We start from the raw sequence: 18,365 nt of genomic DNA on the forward strand, positions 1-18,365 counted from the left end.
TGTAATTGAGAAAATTTATGGAATGTGATCATCATTCAAGCAGTAAACGATATAGCATTTTCATCCAATATAAAATATTTATTTTGATTTTTGTTCAGCAATATTAGTTGTTTTAGACCATTATTGGAAAATATAAAAAACGTATTTGATTCAATTGATTCATACAATTAATATTTAATTTATATTCACTAGCTAAATTGTAAGTATTTGGTAAATATTTTAATTAACAATTAATTTCATCAATTATGTTTTTGAACTTTCTCATATCATAGTTAATTTGTCTTTATATTATATTTGAACAATATTAGTTGTTAAACTACTTTTATTTTTCAACCAATAAAATTAAAATCCTTAATGATATTTTTGTAAATTCATAAACTTATCAGTACAATTTTCTAAATTTAAGTTTATTTTCATTATTTTATAAAAATTAAAAATTGTGCTAAATCTTTCTTAAACAAATTTTTAATCTTCATTATTTCAAATTTTTATTTCTCATGGATTTATTAATTTGTGCTATCACCTACATAAATATATATTTTATTATTATTTGTGTTTCCATACTCATATCGGATTACCTTGGATATACGTGACTTTTTTTTTTTCCCCAGTAGGCTTTTGCATTTATGTCCAAGAAATTAAATTTTATCAAGAAGAAAATAATCCGAAAACAAATCAGTAATTTCTTTTTCTTTATGGATGCTTGCAATATTTTGACTAATAAATTACTATTTGTTACGATATCTATTTATTGCAAGGGACAAATAAATCTCTTATTGAATTATTTTATAACTACTATCATTTTAATTTAGTAATAGATTTATAAGGTTAATGAAATTTAAATATAACATAAATAATTCAGTAACGAAAAAGAAAATTAAAAATTAAAAATTAAAAATTAAAAATTTATCATTAAGAATAAAACTCTTTTCGAAACTCAACATATAACAAAAAAACAAATTATGTTAAAAAATTAACAATTTGAATTTTAAAAATTAATTTCTTCCTTAATTGAAAAATTATAGTCAAGTCAATAAATAAAAATTACAAAGTAAATAATGTTAGAATCTAATTTTGTTTCTCTATTTTTCTAAGTTGTAAATTTAAAATAAAAAAATAAAAAAAATTAATTAATTAATAAAAAAGATTATATAAAAGAAACGTTCTATCCTCACCAAATAAACCCATAATTTTTTCTACAACCATAAAAAAAAAAATGAAGAGTATACTTTTTTTCTTTTTTTAATCATCTATATATATTTATTTTAAAAATAATTTTTAGAGATTATATCCAATTTAAATAATAAAATGTAATTTTTCTTTTTTTTTTTTCATCTTAACCATAGGTATCCTGAGCACATTGAGCTAGAACTAAATTCTACTCGTACTGAATTCGCCCAAGAATGGATATGATGCTTCCAGTAAGTATTTGCTCCATCCACGAGGATCAAACTCTCGACCCCATGTAAGAGAGAGGAGTGCTAAACGATTCATTCAAATATTCATTGGTATAAAATGTTATTTTTGAATTGACTACAACTAAAGCTATTTTATAATATTTCAAATTTCATGAAAGGTAATATTAGTTATTCTCATGTTTATATATAAAATAGATTAGAATATAGTTAGACCATTGTACAAATATTCTCTTTAAAATCAAAAGATTCCTTTCTTGTATTGGACAAAACGAAATTGGATTGGTATTACAAAAAGATTGTAAGGGATTTAGAAACAGTATTCAGTTTCACAAACTAAAAAGAAAAGGACCATTTTCACTTTTATTTTTCCTTCCAATTATTTAAAGCAAAAATAAATAAAAAAAAGTGAAAATCTTTCACCTTTTCTCCTGAGTATATTTGAAGTTAATAAATTATGTAGTTGATGAGCATTAATTAATTAATAAAAATTAAAAAGATTAAAAAATAATCATTCCGTATCTATTTTATAATTTTGAATTATATAAATTAGTACAAGATTCTTGAATCCTAATCCAAAATGACTGGTCCAAAAATGAAAGGAAAATGTAATGACAAATGCTTCATTTCCAATGAACTTCCCTTGCCTCTCCTTACTCGGTTATTTATTCCTAAGGTCGGCATTGCCCTTCACATTTTCTCCTTTTTTTTTTTTTTTTTTCTTTTTATATTGATTTTATTTTATAATTTAAATATAGAGCTAAAAATATACGATGCAACTTCATATTATTTGACCCAAAAATTTAATTAAACTTCAAATTTTATTTATAAATAAACTTCATATTATTTATAAAAAATTAATTAATTAAACTTCATATTAAATTTTTTTTTACTTGTTAATTTTCACGTCATTTCTTTTAAATCTTTAAAGTAAAATCAAATGAGTTAAACGGAGGGTTGTCTCTGATACCTAGTGTATAATATTATTTTGGATATAGAATCTCTTAACAAATAAAAAGAAAAACTTCAAAGCGAAACAAAATAAAAGGAGAAAAAAAAAAAAAGGCAACCACTATTGAAGGAAGACTCAGTCTACTAACAAAAGAGATCATTTTTACTTTCAATAAAAGAAAAAAGATCATGCTCTTATGGTTTGGAAAGCCAATAAATAACTCAATAATTTATTTTTGGTTTTATATATTTAAAGCATAGCTTTGATATTATTGATTATTAACTGATTATTCAATAATTTCAAAATATGAAAGTTCATTAATGACAACTTTATCATTTTTAAAATTATATATATATTTTTTAAATAAAATCAACTCTATCTGATTCTGATTTTTTACTTTATCGTTATAAAAAAAATCAGTCAGATCACGTTTAATTGATTTATTGTTAAAACTTAGAAGGATCACAATTAGATATTACCCCAAGACATGTGAGTACATAAAAAAAGTTAGTTGCAATTTTTTTAATAATTCATTTTATATTTATTGAAGAAATTAAGCAATTTTAAAAAAAAAAGATTCTAGTTCAAATTTCTCTCCAGCTAGCCCAGGGTTGAAAAAGCCAAAAGGCCACATGTGTTGCTGATTTGGCAAAAGAACAAACTTTGCAAAATTGCACTTAACACCCCTTCCAGTATTGATTTGCCGTCTTATAAAAAGAAAAGAAAAATTAAAAAGAGAAAAAAAAAAAATCCCCGAAAGCCGCCATTTCAAAACCTCCCAAACAGCTCTCTATCAGGTGCTTTCATTTTAGAGGGAGCAAGTGTTTGCAGGCGAGAGGTTCAGATTTTAACGAAATTGATTGTGGAAATGGTTAAAAAGAGTAAAAGCAGCGGTCTCCACGGAGCTTTTTGACACAGTTAGAGAATCTAAACCCTAATTTTTGGATGAGGTTCGTTTTTTTCTTTGTAAATTCTTTGCTCTTTATTTTGCTTTGTTTCTATCGGTGATTATGTGTGCATTATGAGATGTTTTTGACCCAAACCGTCTTTTGTTTGTGTGTTCATCGATGACGGATTCTATTTTTGCTTCCCGGTATTTTTTAACACTATTTATATTTTATCCGATTTATTAAAACTGTTGAGTACTGTGTTAGATGTGAGTGCAATTTTACTGTATCAAAGACCCTGCAGATTTCCGTTTGTTAACTGATTGCTTTGGAAATGTATTGAGAACTTGTAGGGCTATTGGTGTGATTATGGTGTTAATATTTTTGTTTTTGTTTTTTGCATCTTTGTTAAGCAATTTTTTTTTTTGGTAATTCAATCGAGGAAATACAGTTTCCTGTATTTGGGATTGAGGCTTAGATGTTCTTGTTGTTATTGAGGAAATATAGTTTCCTCGTTATACTGCCCAGGAGGAAGACTAAGGGAACATTACAAAATAGTGATACTACAATGTGTGTTTTCACATAGAGATGCAGCTGTCACATTGAAACTGTTTGTTTGAGGATGTAAAGAACTGTGGATCTATGATATTGTTATTGGAGGTATTGGATGAGCTACAAAAAAAAAAAAAAAAAAAAAAAAAAAAATCTGGAACATTTGAGCTTGTCACCTGTGCAATTTCATCTAGTGTCTTGTAGATAATTGAATTTTTGGTATGTTGTTGATGCAGGTCATATTTGGATGATTCAGAGAGTTTCACACAATTTTACTTGCTAGTAAAATGAAATCAAGAACTAATGGGATCCCTAGAGGTCAGAAGGAAAGAAACTTTCACGGTGAGGGACCCAATTGGATTTTGATTGCTGGTGGTGCCTTGTTAAGCACATTGTCAATTCGCCTTGGTTACAAGCTGAAGCAGACACTAGAATCAAAGCAACAGACAAATGCTAGTAATGGTCTGAGAGCTATTGTACAATTTACTGTCAGGAAGTTGTCTTAGACATGAACATGATCTGAATTTTTGAGTTTTATATTATTCAGGGAATGGGAAATCATCGGAGAGGAGGAGGACAGGAGGTTGCCATGTGCATTCAAACATGTACTCCTTTACACAGGATGATGATGGTTGCTTCAACTGCATATCTGGTATGCTGATTTTTCTATTCCAAATTCAAGCATTGAAGAACAAGTAGTTGAAATAGTGATCTTTTTTACCATTTTACTTTGGACTTTTTATGATAATGCTGCATTGTATAATAATAATTTCTTCTTTTATTCTGTGAAGAGGGCTCCTTGTGTATTACAATATCACTGGATTATTTCGAGAAGCTGATATCATTATATATTATTATGTGAGCGAAGTGTAGAAATTTACATCCGTAGACCAATCCAAAGAGGATCCTTTTCTGTTATATTCAGGATTGCAATGAATTTGCTTAATAGTTTTTGCCACTGGATGCCTCTCCCCCTCTTGCACAAGTGCTTTTCTTCACTTTTGCTTCCTGTGGTGGCATGAAACTCATATCTGTGTCTGGTAAAATGCTTGTTAGAATGTTTTGACATTTATGTCTCCTAAAAGAGCTTATAGCTCTGTGTACATGATTTGAGGCCTACTTTTAAAAAATTCAGAACTTGGTTTCTCTGTCTATTTTAGCTTACTTTTCAATTTTGCCAGTTGTACCCTAACTTTGTGGTATTGGTAACAATTATGGGCCATGTTGATCTCATTTGTATAAGTACCATTTATAAATGAACATAGTAGCACGCGGATTTGTCCAATGACTCATAAATAAACATGTAATTTTAGCAATTATAAAAAAATTGGAGAAAAAAAAAGATAAAACTAAATAGTAGAAATTCTAATAAATGCTGATATGATAGGTCTACTGTTTCAGAAATGATATACGTGGCATGTCTAATTTGAAGTTGTAGAACATGCTACTGTTCTATGTCCCACCAATTCAAGACTAGCAAATATTTGAATAAAGGTTAATGCATGAGATGACTAAATTGACACCAATGCCCAAACTTGGGGATCTAATTGGCAAAATTGAAAGATGGGGCCAAAGTCAACACACGTATGCAGTTTAGGATCTTTTAGATGAATTAGCATTTCTCAAGAAATGATGAGAAGATAAATTAAATAATGCTGTAAGAGAAATGTGAAGGCAACTATGGGTGAACAATCTGCTATTAAAGTAGGAGACTATTTTTGATGGAAAATTTTGCTTCCCTTAGTGTTTAGTATCTGCATATCTATAATAAAAGGTTTCAATGAAGGTGTGCTGTCAGCCTGCTAAAGAAAAGTGAGCCTTTCATTTGCCTGGAAGATTGAACCTCCCTGATACTGTTCTGGTATTTGTATTATGTTGCTCGGTCAAGTACTATGCTTCCTTCACTTTATCTATTGTTTCAAGCATTGACATTATTGCTTCCATATATGTGGAAATCCTGCTTATTGGCAATGACATGTTTCTTTAATAGAATCCTTTACAACAAATTTGTTTGAAATGCTTAAGAGACCTTGCTCATTTGGAAGTGGTTTTGACCTTTGAGTGTGCATGTTTATGGATTTATTTGTGTTAGTAGATGGATAGATTATGTCATTTCTTGAATCCAATTCTTTGAATCAGTTGTTATAAAATATTGCCTATGTATATGACTTTTGAGTTTGAATCTGAAACAGGGAATGAAGGCATTGCAGATTTGAAGCACCACCCTAGTGACCAGATGTTATCTGAGTCTGATGTTTCTCTTCCTTTGGTGACAGTTCCTGGACCTGAATTTACCAGGGAAAATGGTGTTATGTGGATTTCATCTCCTGATCGCCTTGAGTTGCCTCCAAAGCCATTCCACCATTCAAATTGTTCTGATTCACCATGTGTCTCAGAATCTGGCTCTGATATCTTCAGCAAGCGAGAAGTGATACATAAGCTAAGGCAACAATTGAAGAGAAGAGATGACATGATAATGGAGATGCAGGATCAGATTGTTGAGTTGCAAAGTTCATTAAATGCTCACCTAGCACATTCAACAAATCTGCAATCACAGCTTGATACAGCTAACAGGGAATTGTTTGATTCCGAGAAAGAAATTCAAAGGCTGAGGAAGGCAATTGCTGATCACTGTGTAAAACACGTGGCCACCAATGAAAAACCCTCAACAGTTACCATATGGCCATCTGAGGTGAGAAATGGTCATGCAAATGGGTATTTGGATAGAGAGAACAGTTTTGATTTATCAGAAAAGGGAAGGGCGGGAGATGGGGAGAGGATTGAGATGCTGAAGAGGGAAGTAGGAGAGTTGAAGGAAGTGATAGAAGGGAAAGAGTATTTGTTGCAGAGCTACAAGGAGCAGAAGGCAGAACTGTCCATGAAGATTAAGGAAATGCAGCAGAGATTGGATTCTAATCTTCCTAATATTTTGTAGGCGTTATTAGGTTTTGTGCATTCTTGGTTTTCTTTTCTTTTCTTTTTTTTTTTTCTAGTTCATTTCTTTGATTTCAGGTTCCATATCTGGGAGAAGTTTCTTTCTTTTTTCTCTCTTTTTTTTTCACACCCTCCTTTCTTTTCTTTATACGTCTTTGGTTGAGTTTGGAATATTTGTTTGGTTTTGTTTGCTTGCTCGAAGTATGCAAAGATGAGGGGGCAAGAACCGAGAGAAAGAGAGGGAGGGGCAGGCAAGGCAAGGCAATGCCGTGCAAAAGTAAACCAGTGTAATTTAATGACCTATGGCTTGGGTAAATATTTGCTCCCTATTGAAATCTGAAATAGTTTTAACAGACGGTTTGGTGTATTCTCTTCAAGTCTTCATTTACTGGACTTTTTTTTTTTTTTTTTATATAATTTTTTTTTATTGAGGAATTCTTTACTTTCAGGATTGTCTTTCATTCATATTAACTTGTGGTGGCATGATGGAACCGGGACTTGTCTAAAATTTATTAACTCATAAGGTTGTGGATTAGAGTTTTAATGTGGAATGTGAAATTGCATTAAAAATTTGAACTATAAATAAATATAATATTATAAATAAATTATTCTTGCGATCAATACATTATTCTTTTTTAGTTTGTTACAATGTGATATGATGTAACTTTTCCATAATACTTTATAGTCACTTGATTCTTATCTAAGAATATTCATGTAGAATTTTAATCTCCAGCCTTACGACATTGGGAGTAAGTATCATTTATTAATATATTAAGATTGTATTTGGTAGTTGAAATGAAATATAATGCAGTGAAATGCATATAAAATGTTACCTGTTTTTTTAGTAATGGGAAAAAGGGATTCAAACTTGAATCTATTGTTAAATGGAATATGCACTTAGACTATGTTTTGGTGTGTAGTATAAAATAATCTCTAAGATTATAGTAAATGCAAATTTAAAAAAAATACTAGCGACTATCTAGATAAATAAATAGTGCTAATAGTTATTAGATGGCTAAGAATTCTCATAAAGGACTAAAGTCCAATTTACTTTTCGAATATGAGTGCAGGTTCGCTTAAAAATCAATTGCCATTATCAATCTAATTTCGTTAAATTAAAAAAAAAAAAATGTCTAATTATTAAAAAAATAAGATAATGGCACATTAAGTCATAACATAACGTTATGTATATATGTGATCTGAGAATATATTTAGGTTCAAATCACGTTTTTAATACTTAAAAAGAATAAAAAAGATAATAATTTTGCAAAAATTGACCTATTTTATAATTTGAGTCTTTACAGGTATAATAATCATTAGTATATACTATTGAATTAATATTAATTAATATTTAAAAATGTTAAAAACAAACAGTATATTTTTGAATTAATATATTGAAAGGCCAAAAAAGGTCCATAGAAGAAGCAACGCTTCTCTACAACACCGAAGTTTAAGCAAGCAAGGAACATAAGACAAACGCAAAAGAGTGATTGTGAGAGGCAGAGAAATGGATCAACAGCAGCAGCAGCAATTGCTCTTACAGCAGCAGCAACAAGCACAACATCAACAGCAACAATTTCTTCTCTTACAGCAATTACAAAAACAAGCGCAACAACAACAGCAGCAACAACAACAAGCGGCAGCTATTTCGCGATTTCCTTCCAACATCGATGCCCACCTCCGCGCCCCGGGCCTCCACCGCCCGCTCAATCTCCCGCAGCAAAACCCTAACCCTAATCCTAATCCCAATTTGCAGCAGCAAGGATCTAATTTAGGGCAAAATGCTGCACAGCAATTACAGCATTCTCAGCAACAACAGCAACAGCAACAGCAACAGCAACAGCAGCAGCAGCAGCAGCAGCTACAGCAGCAACAGAAGGGGATCCGGCCCCCATTGAACCAGGTGGAGCTCCAGATGGCTTACCAGGACGCTTGGCGGGTCTGCCACCCTGATGTCAAGCGGCCTTTTTCTTCTCTTGAGGATGCTTGTGAAAGGTCTGGTTCGTTGTTATACTGTGATTCAATTATGCCTATGTGTGACTGACTCTGTTATTTTGTGTTTCCATTTTATTCTGTTTGGCTGTGGAGAAAGTTTGATTTCTTTATACTTCTATATTTGTGAATCTCTGATGTTATTGGCTGCTAAGATTTTTGTATATGTTTGTTTTACTTCAATTTTTAGGGTACAGGAGGATCCTGTTTGTTGACAATGCAAAATAAGATTGATAATGACATCAATAAAATTTTGATATTTGTTCTACAGGATTGTATTTGTCATTCTGCTGTTATTTACTTTAGGATCCAGTTTGGGTATAACTTGACATGGATCACATTTTGCTTGAGATGATGCAAGGAATTGTCTGGATCCTAGATTATGCCCGGAGCTGGGGGTGGGGGGTGCTGTGTTTATACAGTTTGCTGTTATGCAATTTATAATGTCCATTATTCAAACAGACAAACAGTCCATGTGATCACTTAGAAATCAACAGAAATTTATGTGCACAAAGATGTAAGAGATTGTTGGTGTGTTTTACTGCTGCCACGTCTGTTGGTGTGGATGAATTGAGGGTGTAAGTTTTTTACTTTCGAATTTGTGCCATTGGTGTTGGTGGAGTGGCGCAATGGTTGAAGAAACTCTCTAGTATGGTGTTTCCAGCTAGTTGGAAAGGAAGTTGGAGGTTTACTAAATTAGGGATTTGATTTGCAACTTTTTAATTTTTTTATCATTATATATATATATATATATATATATATATATAGAGAGAGAGAGAGAGAGAGAGAGAGGGTGCATGCACTGCAGGTCATGCAAACAAACTATGCAAAATTATTGAAAATAATTTATATAGAATGCCTAGTCTTTCTGAAGGGACATGATATGAATTTAATTCAAACTCTCAATAAGGATACCAAAGGATACATGAAAATGTAGATTATATGCCTATTATATCACACAGTGATCCAAAGAAAGTATTTGTGTATGAAACACTAAAATAGTTTTGTATTATTTATTGAGAGTTAAACCCAAATATTCCCTTGATTTGGAACCTCAGAAGGATATATAGATGTCATGGATGACAAGTTGATTTCATTTTCCACCTATTTTTATATATATGTACTCAGGGATCTATGGATACAGTTGTTCATACTGAATTGGGATTTCATCCAAGTTACAATAGCTAGTTCCGGTTCTGCTGACTTTCTTTTGTAGTACTTACTTTTTGGTTGTGTGTGTCCGCTCGCACATGTATTAGGGGGTGTTAGAGTTATTCTCGAGATGTTCTTAGAAACATACATCAAAATGCTAACTGAATTTAACTTTAGAGGGGATTCCAAGACTTGCATGTGGTATGAAATTGATGTGCTTCATGGAATTCTGCCTGCCAAACATATTCACACACTCTGAAAATTTGCAGATTGATTTATGAATGGAAAATTCAAGGTGATATATCGGTAGGATATACTGTTTTTTATGCCAAACTTTAGTGATGCTTTTTATATATAAGTTCCATTCCCCTGTTCTATAAAGGATCCTCCATCATTCGGTGAATATAGCTTTCTGCATTTTAGTTTATTGAGTCACTCACATGGTAGGTAGACTGGCTGGTTGTTTATTGTATTTGGAGATCTGTTGTAGCTCTTTGATAACTCGATTTTGGTCCCAAGTTGTGGCTGTTTTTTTTTTATACTCTTTTAGTGATGTTTAATGTGAGTATAAATACAACTATATTCTTGTGTGCACATGGGGATTCTATAATCTCTCCTGGGTACTGATTTCATTTACTGCTTAAGAACTGCTTTTATGTCCATTATTTTATGTTTGTAACCTTGAAGTCTTGTGATTTGGGTGACATCTAATATTTGTTTTTGTTTGTTTATGTTTCTGAATCTCATAGGGGTGAAAAAAAAAAAAATGGGACTGATGGAATATAGTCCTTGAATTACTTCTCCTGAAAACAAAACCCTTTAATAGTCATTCAAATTAGTTGCATTAATGTTCAGTGGCGTTTTGGAATTTTCTGCAGTTCTCAGATATCCATCTTGTAAAATTGGCGCAGGTTACTACCTTACCATGTAGTAGCAGACTATGAAGCAGAGGAGGATGATAGAATCCTTGATTCAGACACAACAGGTCAGATGCCATCTCGCTCTCAACAGTGGGACCACAATATTGCAACCAAAGTTGCAGAGTTCACAGGCACATTTGAGAAACAAGCCCTAGCCTTCAACATTATAACTCGCAAGCGAACTTTGGGGGAATTCCGATCTGAGGAGAGATTGATGATTGAGCAGATTCTCCTTCAGGAGGAGAAACGATTCCTGTTGGATCTGAAAACAGAAATGGATGCTAGGGAGAAGGCTGGTCGGGAGGCTCAGTTTAGAATGGCAGCAATGGTTCAGGCAGAGCAAGCTCGTGCAGAATCACATGTTCACTGTGAAATGATGGCTCGAGCCCCAATAAGGGCAAGTGTGCTTGGATCTCAAGGCAACAATGTGTCAATTGGTCCTGACATGGGAGAGCAGGAACATGGTGTAAACCCTGATCAAATGATGAATGGTTGGGGAAACAATGTACAAAGAGATGAGAAGGAGCCATCTGAAGATTTCTTGAATGATGAGGAGACCGAAAATGGAGACACTGGCACTCAAGGAGAATGGCGAGAAGTTGGGGAATTTGACTTGAACTCGAGATGAAACCATGAAGATTTGTTGGTAATAAAATCTGTCCATGGATTTACCTTCATGATATGTGAATGAGAGATTTGCATTAATTATTCTGATTTTACTACTCTGGAATCTATGGAGTACGGAATAAACGGTAGTTTTGTAATATATTGCATTTATTTCAGCATATAACAGATTCATAGAATTTTCTTTTGTAGCTGGAAAACTTTGAAGTTACTTTTGTACATTTGTTAGTTAATTGATACTTGGCATGTTTGCTAATTGAAGCTTCAAGCTGAATTTCTTGACACTGAAATTGGTGATCTAACCCCTATAAGATGGTAATAAATTCTTTCTTTCCTATCCTTCATTTCTATTTGATTGAAATGATATCTCCCATTCAAGTGATTGAAATTTAAATTTAATGCCCTAGAATTACAATTTATGGTTAAAAGATGTAATTGATTTTTGTCTTCGTGTGTTTCGAAAGGGTTAAAGCTCTTCATTAATTGCCCAAATTATACGACTAACGAATGACATAATATTTGGTGTTGGTATTATATATATATGTGTGTAAAATTGTAACTTGGACCCTGAGCTTAACCATCCATTTCCATTGCTAAACTGCACTTTGAAACTTCAACATGTTATCTATTATAGGGGTAGTCGTTGTCATTTGTTATCGTAATTCAGTCCATTGCTTATTATTTTAATTTTAAAAAAATTATCCACTATTTTTTTAAGTTTATATTTTATGTATATAACTTCAAAATTATTTATTTTATTGATGTTCTTTTCACATAAAGTTGTCCAAAATCAAAAAGAATAATGGTTGCAGTGAGCCACTGACGACAGGAACGGTGAAAAAAATGGAAGGAAAGAAAAAAATTACCAAAAAAATTATAAAAAGAATTTTAAATTTTAAATTGTCTGGCCGGCGGATAAAGTACATTACATGGTTTGTTTTAAAATATTTTATTTTATTTACTTAATGTTTGTTTTAATTTTATTTGGCTTGCGGAAATTATTTGTTCTAAAATGAATTCGAGTGATTAGTTTAATAAAACTTAAAATGAAAAATTCAACTGAATTTCCACGTTATGACGTTATAATTCGAAAAATTGAATTTCATTTGTTTTGTTATTTTCAAAATTATATCCTCAAACCTAATTATTTAGAAATGATAGTTTTTAATTCAAATAAAAAAGTTCTTATATCTAATATATTTATAATCATTAACAACTATATAAACCTATTAATAATATAACAATAAATTTAATATCTAAAAACAAAAACCATAAGTAGATATGAAATTACTTTACATGCCTTATAATAGGAGGTTTACGTTATGACATAAATAATGTGACTGATAAGTACATAATAAACCTAAATATTTAAAAGTTAATATTAAAATAGATAATTAATTTGTGGTTTCGGTCTTTTTCTTTAGCCAACGAGAAGAAGTGGTTGATACAGTAATTAATTAGTTAGCTACATAATACTCTTTACACGTGAGGAGAAGTGGTTGATAATTAATAAAGAAACTTAAGGATTGAATTATTTGCTTTAGATTTGTTTATTATTCCCTTCGTACAAAAAAAATAGTCGTATAAGATTTTTTATTATATAAATAAAAAATTATAACTTCATCAAACTGGAGAATTTATATTTTATCTTAATAGGTTAGGTAGAGTTATTTTCAAATTCATCATCCTCAAATTCAAAAATATATCTCACACTGGACCGATATGTAAAGCCCATGGCCCATGGATATAAAGCCCAGATAAGAAAGTAATTCGGATAAGCTCACAAAAAAGAGCCATCGGCCCGCCTCACATTAGACAAAAGGAAAACAGAGAAATTCTTGTTTTATAAAGCGGCCCGGATCCTCGCTTTTTTTTTGTAGCTGGACAACCTCTCGGATATGATACCTCTCGGCCTTTATTTGCACTGTCTCTTCATATTTTGGTGTGGCATTATTTTCTGAGGTTTTCTAAAACCCCTTGTCTCCTTCTGTCTTCTCTAGGGTTTTATCTTCCTTCTTGCGCATAAAACAAACAGATGAGTGAGATAATCTTCAGGATCTCAGTTTTCCTCTATTTTCTTCAAACGAGGCTAAATCGGTTTCTCTATGCGTCGGAATCCTTGCAGGCTTACTCGGTGAGCGAATTGCTTGTGTACACATTTTTTTTTCTGTTTTTTTGACTATGGCTACATATGTGTGTCCTTTGTTATAATGGTTTTTACATCTGCTTAAGTTTATACCCATTTGAATCATTGAGTCAAATTATGGTTCATGGTGAGTGTATGTATGTAAAAATGGAGAGTTTGGGACCAAATTTTGAAAATTGATCATGAAATATGCTCTGTCTAGTCACAATTTCAGAAGATGTTAAAATTTATATTTTTGAGTTATGGAAAATTGTTAATTAAATACTGGTATTTTGGAATTGTAAAATCGTTTAGTAGATATTTTCTTTTTTGACTCCTCGGGTATAAATTTATATAAATTTCTCCTATCAGATGGACCCTGAAAGTAAGATTTCTTTTATGAGTATTGCACCTGTGATGCTCTTGTCTAAGTAATCAGGTTACATGAATACATGAAAGAATCCTATTAATTATCTGTCCCTTCATGGAGATATGAATAGATTTTATGTTGTTTCAAAATAGTGTCAAGTAATGTTGATTTTTTACATTAATGTTTCTTTTGTTGTTTGATGATCACTATATGTTAACATTTTTTTTTTTTCGGTTTTATTCTTCGGCAGTGAAGAATTTGTATCTTGCTTTACAGATTCTATTCAGCTTTCATATAACAACTACAGCTATAGCTTTATTATTGGTGTACTTCTGGTGCATCCTAGCAATATAAGAAGCTACTCAAGCCAGAGCTTATTGGATCCAACTAGTGAGAGCTCTACTGCCAACATTGATACACAGAATCATCCTTCCAGAATAGATTCAAAACATTTTGATCCGCTTCTTAAATATCAAACTGGTGAAACTTTTCCAATTCTTCAGTCAACTAGTCTTCAGCACTGGTTTAAAAACTGGCAGCAACAAAGAAAGTATAAACTGACGGCAAGCACTTTTGGTGGGGCTATTGGTTTGTGGCCTGGCCGAAGAGTCCAGCTTTGGTTAGAGAAACTTGGCGCAATAGAACCATTTTCTGGAAACTTGGCTACTTGCTGGAGCAACATCAAAGAAGAGGAAGCGCTTGAAAGATACAAGTTGATTACAGGAAATACTGTTTTGTTTCCTGAATTTCAAATATATCATGAGAAGAGTCCAGAAGATGATTGGTTAGCAGCTTCACCAGATGGGGTGATTGACATGATGGTTTATGGCTTGCCTTCCCGAGGAGTGCTGGAAATAAAGTGTCCATTTTTCAATGGAGATATGAGCATAGCTTCGCCTTGGAAGCGGATTCCCTTATACCATATTCCACAAGCTCAGGGTTTAATGGAAATACTGGACAGGGATTGGATGGATTTCTATGTTTGGACTCCTGTAGGCAGCAGTCTATTTAGAATATATCGAGATGTAGACTACTGGGACATTCTGAAAATCGCACTCTCTGATTTCTGGTGGAAGCATGTCCATCCAGCAAGGGAGGAATACAGTAAATGCGTCATAAAGAATCCTCTCACTCAACTTCGACCACTAAAGCCAGCTCCTAGGCATGAATTATGTAATTATATAGTTTATGAAAGCAAACGAATTGTAGACACCTCGAAGTTATTGATGCGTGAAATTCACGGGAAACTGCAAAACTGAGTTCCTCAGATAATGGTATTCCTTTTCTTAATGGACATGCAGCTGAGATAGGGCTTTCCTGAGTTCGTAGGTATTAACTGCTATTAATTTTTTATTCCGAGAGAAATCTCCCATCACTATAGTCCACCAAGTTTCTTTTGTTCAAAACTTGTTTTTGATCGAATAGAAGTATACTTGGTCAGGACTTCTCTGACTTAGCAACTTTGCAAATGATCATGTCCTGTGGCGTAATTTTTTCTTCCAAACACATGGGTAGAATAATTATTTTGGGACCTAGTTTGTTTCTGGGAATCCACTGGTTAAACTGTCCTCGGGTTTAACAAATCTGCTGGGTTTGAATTCAAAAGCCCTTCCTTGGGGATAGGAGATTGATGTTCCCTAATCCTTCCCACAATTTGTTGAAGTTAAATATCTGTGGCAGCTAGAAAGGATTTGTGGTTATGGCTCCTGTGGGTTATTAAGACAGATTAGTGGATGAGTTTACTCTGAAGTGTGATGATGACTACACTAATCAGGACTATGACATGGGAGCTGAGAAGTATTAGTAAAAGGTTTGGGTGACTTGCTTGAGATTGTTTCGGCGGTTGAAGTGAAGTCTAAATGAAAGAGACCTGCTGTTCGAGATCCTATAAATTCATCATGTCTGAATTCTGATTGCACAGAAGAATTGTTGGAGTCATCGATGGTTTGGCTTCTACATGGAAGAGATTCTGTGTAATTCCAATTTGTAACTCTTCATTTGGGCTGATCTCTCTACCAAAGAAGCAATTATATAATTGCTAGTTGGCTCTGTTCTTGAGACTTGTATTTTTTCTTATCAGATGACTTGATGGTTCTAACAAGGAAAGTTGGGAGGCATATTAGTGATACTTAATATTAGATACAAGTGAACCGTTCTTTGCATTGTCATGCTATTGGATTTAACAGAATATTTTCAACATCAGGAAGGAAGGACAATTGAACGCTTCATAAGCAGAGGCTATTGAGATTTGCACTGAATAGTCCAGCTTGTGTAAGTATGCCTTTCCAAATTTCAAAAATTTTTGTTTTTGTTTATTTTTATTTTTTATTTTTTTTGTCATCGATTTCATATGGATTTAGATTTACCACTTTTGCATCAAATTATTTAGATTAACTATCTTCATTAATAGTTGGGAGAACATGCTCACTAGTGATGTGCTTCTCAAGGCAAACAAGGTTTCATGATTCTGTTTTCTAAGCACCAGTTGTGAAAAGAAATTGTTTAGTCATATTAAATTTTTAACACACGGATGCATTTCCCTGTTTGAACATTTTTCACACAGCAATTTGTACATTTTGAGATACAAGGATAATTCCTTCATCTTTTTGGGGTGACTAGCTTGTAAAGATTGATCACGCATTGCAACTGTTTCTTTCTTGTAGGTATCATGAGAAGAGAATAAAGCAATCACTTCTGGATCAACAATTTAATACCTTCATGCATAATATAAATGAAGCCTTAAACTTGTAGTAAGTATTATATGGTGTGTTTGATTCTTGGAACTGGTAGATTTTCTGTTGAGTGTCAATGTTAGATGACGCAGTTCAATGGCATTCTGAATTTAGTGATGCAATAATTTTTAAATCAGACTTTCCAAATAGAAGCTTTAGCAGTATTTTAATAAGTTGGCAATAAAAAAAATCAAAAATAATTGACCATTATAGTAATCATTCAATGGTCTAGGTATATTATTAGGATGTGGGTTGTGTTCAGTATAGCATAGAACTCAGATTTCAGGGATGGAGATCTCTTTCTGTAATTCTGGAACTGTAAGTTAACCAACTAGAATTGAACTATCATGAATGATTTTCCGAAGACTTAGAGACTTGTACATAAGGTGATTTGCCGGTTTACGAATTTCTTCCACTGCTACCATATATATATATACATATCCCTATACTTTTATTTATAATATCATATAAGATTTTTGTAAGCCGATTAAAAAAATATTTAAATCATAACAAAATCCTCTTATTTTAATAAATTTTTTTTATTTAATTATTTTTGTTTTGACAATTGTCTCTTGACGAATGTGCCTCTGGAATTAAGAGAGGTGATGAGATAGGATTTAGAAAATAGTTATTATGTTTAGTGGAGATAAGTGTAAAATTTAAAAAAATTGATTAATGCTGTTAAATACATCTATAAATGAACTTTTCATATTTTGAGTAAATTGAAAATTTAAAAATTCATTTGTTTTTTTTTATTCTTAAAATATCCTTCGCATAATAATTTTAAAAAATTAGGATGATGAAAAATTTTGTAATAAAGCTTGGATTGGTCCATTAAAGACCCACATTTCCCAGGTGCGAAAACTAATTCATCTTGTCTATTGATTAGAGTAATTATGTACTATTGTTAATTTAGCTTGTTAATACCAACTTTACCTAATGCATGTCAGTCAGTATAAGAACTGGTCAATGTCATCATAGTTACCGGTAATGAAAGACAATTTCAATTTCTGTCAAGTTGTCATGGAACTCCACATCCGATAGGTAATGGTGTAATTGAGGTTTATAAGTGTGGGCGCTGAATACTCCAATGCAAATTTCTTACGACATCAATTTCTTTTTTTTTTTTTTTTTTTGGGGGGGGGGGGGGGAGGGGTGTTTTAAGAAGAAGCAAGCAATTTGAATATAAATAATAACACAAGGAAGAAAAAGAAATAGAGAATGAGCTTTGATTCGTGATAGCAATGCTCGGTGTGTGAAAGGTTTTGTAGCTAGTCTTGGGACTTGTTCAGTTCCACATGCTGAGCTTTGGGGTTCATGGCATTCATCTCGCTAAATCTTGCGGCATCTCTTCTTGTCGTATGGAATGTTATAGTTCCTTGGTTGTGCAAATGATTCTCGGGAAGGTTTCAGTTCCAAGCAGCTTTCGTCCTCTTGTTAGCATCATCCGGGCTTTTATGCAGACGGAGAATGAGGGACTCCAGCTTTCGCAGACATACAGAGAGCCCAATAGCAGTGCTTATTGGCTAGCATCTTACGGCTGAAGAATATCCTATGGGGTTCCACACTATTGTCTAATTGACTGTATCGGTGACGGTCATAAATGTTGAAGTATACATGTCAACCGTTAAGTACAGACGTCACTGATTTTCATGAATTAGTCAGACCTTAACCTTGTCCCCTAAGTAAAGAGAGAGCTTGAATGACATC

At 32.5% G+C, this 18,365-nt stretch overlaps 3 protein-coding genes across 4 annotated transcripts; all 3 read left to right on the forward strand.

Moving 5' to 3' along the window:
- The first annotated feature begins 3,091 nt into the window (after positions 1-3,091).
- LOC105632485 (uncharacterized) lies at positions 3,092-7,093 on the forward strand. 2 transcript variants are annotated; one of them, XM_012214876.4, is made up of 4 exons: positions 3,092-3,317; positions 4,043-4,262; positions 4,354-4,458; positions 5,999-7,093. In XM_012214876.4, exons 2-4 carry the CDS (start codon positions 4,094-4,096, stop codon positions 6,739-6,741), a joined length of 1,017 nt encoding a protein of 338 aa, XP_012070266.1. In that variant the 5' UTR covers positions 3,092-3,317; positions 4,043-4,093; the 3' UTR covers positions 6,742-7,093. The 2 variants fall into 2 exon arrangements, with proteins under 2 accessions (XP_012070266.1, XP_012070265.1); XM_012214875.4 differs by having other exon boundaries at positions 3,093-3,317; positions 4,043-4,268.
- A 1,056-nt stretch (positions 7,094-8,149) lies between these two features.
- LOC105632486 (mediator of RNA polymerase II transcription subunit-like protein) lies at positions 8,150-11,619 on the forward strand. Its single transcript, XM_012214877.4, has 2 exons — positions 8,150-8,735; positions 10,796-11,619. Exons 1-2 carry the CDS (start codon positions 8,248-8,250, stop codon positions 11,430-11,432), a joined length of 1,125 nt encoding a protein of 374 aa, XP_012070267.1. The 5' UTR covers positions 8,150-8,247; the 3' UTR covers positions 11,433-11,619.
- Positions 11,620-13,316: 1,697 nt separating this feature from the next.
- On the forward strand, positions 13,317-17,040 carry LOC105632487 (Restriction endonuclease, type II-like superfamily protein). The gene is made up of 3 exons (XM_012214878.4): positions 13,317-13,562; positions 14,174-16,194; positions 16,587-17,040. The coding sequence occupies exons 1-2, from the start codon at positions 13,534-13,536 to the stop codon at positions 15,180-15,182; spliced, it is 1,038 nt and encodes a 345-aa protein (XP_012070268.1). The 5' UTR covers positions 13,317-13,533; the 3' UTR covers positions 15,183-16,194; positions 16,587-17,040.
- The last annotated feature ends 1,325 nt before the right edge of the window (positions 17,041-18,365 follow it).

This window comes from Jatropha curcas, chromosome 2 (assembly GCF_041381405.1).
Source record: "Jatropha curcas cultivar XTBG-Jc1 chromosome 2, XTBG_Jcur_1.0, whole genome shotgun sequence".
Classification (NCBI taxonomy): Eukaryota; Viridiplantae; Streptophyta; class Magnoliopsida; order Malpighiales; family Euphorbiaceae; genus Jatropha; species Jatropha curcas.

Excerpts from the sequence above, each read along its gene's own strand:
- LOC105632485 (XM_012214875.4), top strand. The coding sequence starts at position 4,094 with ATGAAATCAAGAACTAATGGGATCCCTAGAGGTCAGAAGGAAAGAAAC. Across the intron at positions 4,269-4,353 it reads ACAGACAAATGCTAGTAATG|GGAATGGGAAATCATCGGAG; the intron begins GTCTGAGAGCTA and ends TATATTATTCAG. Across the intron at positions 4,459-5,998 it reads TTGCTTCAACTGCATATCTG|GGAATGAAGGCATTGCAGAT; the intron begins GTATGCTGATTT and ends AATCTGAAACAG.
- LOC105632486 (XM_012214877.4), top strand. The coding sequence starts at position 8,248 with ATGGATCAACAGCAGCAGCAGCAATTGCTCTTACAGCAGCAGCAACAA. Across the intron at positions 8,736-10,795 it reads CTTGAGGATGCTTGTGAAAG|GTTACTACCTTACCATGTAG; the intron begins GTCTGGTTCGTT and ends AAATTGGCGCAG.
- LOC105632487 (XM_012214878.4), top strand. The coding sequence starts at position 13,534 with ATGCGTCGGAATCCTTGCAGGCTTACTCG. Across the intron at positions 13,563-14,173 it reads AATCCTTGCAGGCTTACTCG|TGAAGAATTTGTATCTTGCT; the intron begins GTGAGCGAATTG and ends ATTCTTCGGCAG.